The sequence below is a fragment of the Parastagonospora nodorum genome (assembly GCF_000146915.1).
Source record: "Parastagonospora nodorum SN15 chromosome Unknown scaffold_31, whole genome shotgun sequence".
Lineage (NCBI taxonomy): Eukaryota > Fungi > Ascomycota > Dothideomycetes > Pleosporales > Phaeosphaeriaceae > Parastagonospora > Parastagonospora nodorum.
This window is the reverse complement of record NW_001884579.1, coordinates 373,802-380,253: the sequence shown is the minus strand read 5'-3', so window position 1 is coordinate 380,253 and position 6,452 is coordinate 373,802. Positions and strand designations below refer to the sequence as shown.

Here is a 6,452-nt window from a genome sequence, read left to right as displayed (position 1 = left end):
TCGGATTGGAGGCGTGAAATGACATTGTGTGGGATATCCTTGGATAGGGCGTTGTGAACTAGAAGTGCACAAGGTAAGACGCGCATGTGAAATGAACTGATTTGGATAGCTCACAAACAGTTTTAGAAGGCCACTAAATGCACTAGATCAAGAGGAGAGCATCCAGTATAGGGGTATTCAATCTGTGAGTACAATTTATGCAAGTATCTGACATGGTGATGTCCGGGTATCATATGAGAAAATAACAATGCCACCAACCTTATAATTCCATAAAGAAACGCGTGCAAGCGCTAAAGCAAAGGGCTTATGCGCCCACCACTACTCGCGTCTTGGAGGGTAGTAGTCGTACGCACGAAACGAGATTCAGAGGTGCCTCAACACCTCTTCTACTCTTGAGTAACCCGTCTCCTAATATCCTCTCAATATGCTTGCTCCCCGTAAACCTGATTCTCCGACGTAACTGGATCCTTCCCCACCATCTTCCTCGGAACAGTAACGCCCGCCCATCCAAACAAATCCTGATCCACTGGCAAGCCAGGAAGCATCACCCCACCACTCCCCTCAACATTTCCCATCGTATCCAACACACCCGTCTCCCACACACGCTGCTCCACCTTCCTCTCTCTCCGTACCTCTACAAACAGCGCCTTGCGCACCCAACCACCCTCATACACCGGCCTCCTCGGCGGATAATCCACCTCCCTCTCTCCCTCCCACATCGGCGCCAAACCCTCCTTCCTCCTCTTAATCCGCTCTTCCTCATCCTTCTTCACGTTATAGATGTCCAGCAAACCCATTGCCCTCTTTCTGCCGGGCGAACACAGGGTTGCAGACGCGGTCTGCATCCCAATCAGGCACGGGACGCGAATAGACGCGCATTCCGCCACGCATGCCGCGCATATCGGGACCGAGGGCGGGGTGCGGGATGTCGAAGGTTGAGCGGTAGGGAGTTGAGGAGGCGGGTGGGGACGTGGAGGCCATTATGGATGGCGGTGATATTTGTCAATTGGGGAATGCGAGTAGTGTTGTTGGTGGCGTGTAGGGTAACCGCCTTGAATACCGAGTCATCCTGATCATCTGCGGTGGTATGAAGACCAGCTCGCGACTCCTCTTCATCGGGCTCTCCTGACGTCTGCGAATCGTCGAGATTTTTGCCGTCGTCGCTGGCGCGGTAGCTGTCGTGATGTGCCTCCGAAGGCGACCTGGTATCTTGCCCGCGGGAAAGCCAGATAGGCAAGCCCTTTTCAAAGCGGATGAAGTCAATTACACCTTGATCCACTGCGACCTGGAGGCCCAAAGGGAGCCCAGGGGTGCTAGGAGCGTCGTATGAAGAATCGACTTCAGACCTAGCTTCGACCTCATCGGTGTAGAGTCGAGTGTTGATGTGATCAGATGCCTCGATCTCATTTGTCCATGCCTTTATCCGCGCGCGCTGCGCCTGTCTCATTTTCGATGGAAGATCCGAGGTCTCTGCAAGCTTGCCGTTGGGATAGTTGAAATTGAGATCGGCAATACACTCATACTGGATACTTTTCACGTCAAGATCCTGCTTCAGTAACAATCTCATCTCGCGCCTAAGAATCCGGCGGCAGCAGGAGTCATCCAGCTCAACAAACTCCGCAGCTTGAAGCACTTCGAGATTAATGTAAGGTAGAACTTTGTCCTCCTTCGTCAGGCGCGTGAACGTCGGGAGCAGATACTCAATCCGAGCTGCAAGAAGGCGAAACGGCTCTCCCTCTTTGGCTTTCAGAATCTCCACCTCGAATGCATTATCACATTGTTTGAGGCTCTCTTCTTGCCAGCCTTGGATAATATCCCAGGGCGGGTTTGGGTGTTTGAGGTGGAAATGACGCATCTCCTTCATGAAGGTAGCATGTGCAAAGAAGTCAAGGCTATTCTCCTCGCTAAGCTGAGAGATAGAGTCGAGATACTGGCGCTCATAATCGGCGCGCTCGTCCCAAATGGGCACTTTTGGGAAGTCTGGATCTTCACGCACCCTGTAGGAGTGAAGGGTCCAGGACAGCATTTCGTCGTGGACATGGGGCGTAGAAAGTTCCCCAAGCGAGATTTCTTGCTGGCCGCGACGCTCAGCGAGCGGAATCACAGGGACAGATTGGAGTGCGAACAGTACTTCCAGGTTGGGAAAGGTGTTCGTGTCTGTGGATTGAAGGGTCTTCCGCGTTGCGGCTGTGCGGAGTTGTTCAAGGAGTTCATCGTCGTCCTTGGGTAGTTTCTCAGCATGTGTATCAAGAAGATGTTCGACGAGCTGTCTAAGGATGTGCATGCGGGCATCCTCATCGACGGCTTCAATGTCATCCAGAAGCAAAGAATGAAGTGCCGTCGTCAACATGCGGACTTTGTTATCGTCGCGTTCTGTGGGGGCACAAATTAGCTCTCGTTCCATGAGACACTGAACCAGTAAGAACTTACCTCGAGCCGCATCATGCTTGCGCTGCGCCAACGCTTCTTCTTCGGTTTCGTGCTGGACGCCTTCCAGATCGATGTCGACAAGCGCGGCATCTGGGGTACCGACAGAATCGATCAGCCATACTGAGCTGAGACGCTTCATCTTCCTGTATGTGGCCTGGTAGTGGCCAGCTTGGCTGCTGATGGAGATATCGTGGTGGTCCTTGCTAAGGGACGGAGGAGAAGGTTCAGTGAAGCCGTTATGGAATGTGTAGCCGGCGACAAGCTCAAACAACGTCTTCGCTGAGGTGGTAGATGACAGGGTGGGAAGGCGGTACAGGCCAAGTCCTGACAGCCCGAATTGCGCCATGTTGAGTGGTTATATACTCTCCAACTTTAGAAAAGTTGAAAGATGGTAGCGAGAATGTGGTAGAAGATTTGGATACCAAAGTTGACCGGCTCATAGAGAATAGCTCGCGACCGCTTGGTAGCGTAAAACTAGCGTGGCCATTGTGAAAGCTCTCTTGCAGGGGGTCAAGACCGTAGAGACCTTTGTGGGGACAGGCATCTGTACACTGTGGGAGTGAATCGACCAAAGCTCCAGACGGTAGGTGAACTAGAGATAAAGTTGTACAATCATCGCTCAAGCACAAAGTTTCCGAATGCCACAGAGCAGTAAATTCAAATGGAAGAGAAGCATGTGCGCAATGAAGTCGGGATCGTACCAAAGTACGCGACCTAAGATTGACGACATAATTTTACCCTACGCGTAGGGCGGTTCACTACTTCATCGGGATCCGATACTCCACGAAGAAAACACGGTTCACGACGAGTTTATCTCCAGTAGGCAAAATTGCTGCGCTCTAGACAGAGGTATGCTTCACTCGTGATGCAAAACAACGGTCAAGGAGTGCCAGCCACCTGAAATGAGAGAATTTGCCATTATCGGGCTCATAATTGAAGCCACCATCTACGGCACTGGAGCCAATGTCCACGACCCAAATTTCTCGATTTTCTTGCGCTCTGGGAAAAGGACGTGACGTTGGGTTGTGACAGCAGCTACACATCATCATGGTTTGCTATTTGTGTTGATGATTTGCGAGAAAGTCGGGTTTCCTGTCATTGCAAAAGCTGCCTGTTGATTAAGCTCTTGAGTCAAGCCACGAGATGCGCAGTTAGATGTGGCCAAGCTGAAAGTACCTGCATATGAAGACGGCGGGCGCTTTTGAGTACCGGCTTTGAAGTGCCGGCGGGAGCTAGAGACCCTGGGTACCACGGTTAGTGTGATTCCCAACAGAATGAGGCTAGGCCGAGCTTGATAAGATCGTTTCAAAGGGGATAATCACGATGGATCATATCAGCGACCTCCAAAAGCCGTCGAGTCGCTCATCGTTATTGGTGTGGCGTGGAAGGTCCCTGAGGTTGATGCACCGATTGATGCTCATGTGACATGGCCTTGGCATGCGAAGTGGTTTAAACCCGCGGAAGCACCCGCAACCTCTTCCCCGCCTTCACACATCGCATCCATGGATCGAGAAACCGTCTTCACGAAAGCTTGGCTTGAAGGATAATGTCTGCTTCTTTTCTGCGTCCCTTTGCCGCTTCACTCTGTCGCGCCGACACGACATGACGCGGCTGACAGGCGCCCGGGCGTTTCCAGATCTGCTGTTGGGTGGCATCACCTCCCTCAATATCAGCATCAGAGCCTAGACCACGACGCCGCATATGCATTGTTACACTAACCCCTCTCGAAGAGCTTTGCATTGCATGCCTCCCGCCGATTGCTGCTTCTTGCTGCTGGCCAAGGGCCTCGACGCGTCGCATGCCGAGCAGCATGGCGCCATTCTCGCGAACTACAATCAGGAACGATTGATCCGCCCTGACAGGGGCCAGGTCACTCCCGCATTTCGACGTGACGTCGCTACAATGATGCTCGTTGCTCGCTCGATCGATCTGTACAGCTCCGTACATGGATCGCTGCCATCCACAGCTCGAACGGCACGTCGGTGTATTTTGACTCTACACATCTATCATTTCCTTACCATGTCTTCAATTCGTTCTTGTCTATTTCTATTTCCTCTCCCAAATATGAAATTCCAGAAAATCACACACGACCCAGGTCCGGGTCAGCCTCTGACATCACCGTACATGCAGAGTCCTTCGAGATGGTCTGGACTCAAACTGGACCCCGCTGCGCCCGTCACAGGTAGGACGATCATGGACTCCCGGTGATAGAACACGACTTCAGACTTTCACCGCCCTAACGCTCGACTGCTTGCGAAAGGTTCATTGGCTGGAGTCTCCCAAGCTCCTATGTCTATGGCTGTGCTTCATTACCCCACGCACAAGCAGACGCAATGCGGGATGCGATGATGCACACGGAACGCTGCTCCAGCAGCTTGCATACATATAACTGCGCGTCTCTTATGGAATTCGCAACAATCACCTCTCCCGTTTCCCTCAGACGGCTTGCACTGTTTTCGCAACCCCGCTTCCAGCTCTTCCAATCCATCCAGCGTTGCCACAGTCGCCAGGTTTCCTCCGCACCGTATTGTCCGCGCACATGCGCCGACAAGAGCCAATTTCTGCTACAGAACGTCGCAGCACCAAGCCGTTATGGCAACGAGTGCGTCCCCATCAAGACACTGAAGTAGATTGTGGTCTAACATATTCCAGCCACCTTCGAAGACTCCATGAGCGAGGATGCCGGGCCCTCCACTCGTGCTACCCTCTTCCGAAATGACGATGCACTATCGCAGGCACTCAGGGATGTCAGTTCAATCAACTTGGGCGACATCGTGCGTCTAAATCAGATGGCCGCCCGATCAGGTGATACAGCGTCCTCAGTTGCAACGTCGAGTACCGCTGTTTTCACCCATCGCGAAGAATCCACCGTCACGAAGCCTACGTCAACCGATACGTACCCTCGACCGAAGGCACCCACTGCCAAGGGGAAAGGGAAGCTTGGGGGTAGCTTTGCCTCATCGCTATCGGGGAACAATGGGTCCGCATCTGAAGCCGAAGTTGAGCGTGGAGCTCTTCGTAGGAACTCTCTGTTTGCCATAGGCGACTGGGCAGACCCGCAGCCGACCTCTTCGCGAGCACTCAAGGGTACGATCAGAGCCAAGGAGCGCTTGCAAATTCATGGAACTTCAAAACGCAAGAAGCCCATTGTTGTAATCGAGCAAGGCAGGCATGTCGTCAAGCCAATTCGTCAACACAATGACACCGACGTGATAACAACCACGGTGGCTTCATCCCAGAGGAACGCAGGTGAGCACTGGTACTCCTTAAGACACGCACTATAGTTACTGACTAGCTTAAGGCAAGAAGTATTTGCGTCAACGCACTTCGCATCATGACGACGACCTCACTCGCCTGGCTGAAGAAGGCCGAAATCAGATCATCACTCCAGCAAAAATGGCAACGACTACATCGTTATCGCGTACTCGCGTCTACGCCCTCGGTGTAGTAGGGTTTGTGATGGGACTGACAATGGCTCTTGCAGCTTTTGGTGCACACAGCACAGGAAAGGCGCGTCTTTCGCAGACAAAGATCATTGTATTCACCGCGACGGCATTGTTAGCTTGCCTCATGGTTTCTGCCATGCTCATTGCAAGGCGAGTTCTTTCTGAAGCACTGCTTGCTGGCATGTTGCAATTTTCCTTTGGCTTCGCTCTTCTAGTTGAGCTCGACGAGTTCATGTGATTGGACTCCACACCTTGTCCTGTTCACCCACTACTATCTTGTGCTACATAAAAGCGTTGGAGTATGTTTGAAAGTCAGCATGTTGGGGTTCGCACTGTCTTTGCCTATTAAGCTCAACTCGAAATTTGCATTGCCATTACTGCGAGTCTCCAGGCTCTCCAACTAGCAAGCCACAACTAGACCCATGTTCTCTCCGTTGTCCGTGTCAGTCACGATAAGCAAGCTACGGATTAGTCAGACGTCTCCTCGCCACTTGTTGTTTCATCCCATCACTGCATTGGCTTCGGACATGCACCCAGGCCATTTCGTGGCAGTGCACATCCGGCGATGCAACTCAA

The 6,452-nt window shown here is 52.3% G+C and overlaps 2 protein-coding genes across 2 annotated transcripts; one reads left to right on the top strand and one right to left on the bottom strand.

Annotated features, from left to right (window-relative positions):
• Nucleotides 1-419: 419 nt before the first annotated feature.
• Nucleotides 420-2,776, bottom strand: SNOG_14445 (hypothetical protein; the record flags this gene model as incomplete). Its single annotated transcript, XM_001804579.1, has 3 exons — nucleotides 420-839; nucleotides 1,061-2,373; nucleotides 2,431-2,776. The coding sequence occupies 3 exons, from the start codon at nucleotides 2,774-2,776 to the stop codon at nucleotides 420-422; spliced, it is 2,079 nt and encodes a 692-aa protein (XP_001804631.1).
• A 1,397-nt stretch (nucleotides 2,777-4,173) lies between these two features.
• On the top strand, nucleotides 4,174-6,353 carry SNOG_14443 (hypothetical protein; the record flags this gene model as incomplete). The annotated part of the gene is made up of 4 exons (XM_001804578.1): nucleotides 4,174-4,414; nucleotides 4,526-4,612; nucleotides 5,083-5,679; nucleotides 5,737-6,353. The coding sequence occupies 4 exons, from the start codon at nucleotides 4,174-4,176 to the stop codon at nucleotides 5,766-5,768; spliced, it is 957 nt and encodes a 318-aa protein (XP_001804630.1). The 3' UTR covers nucleotides 5,769-6,353.
• Between the last annotated feature and the right edge of the window lie 99 nt (nucleotides 6,354-6,452).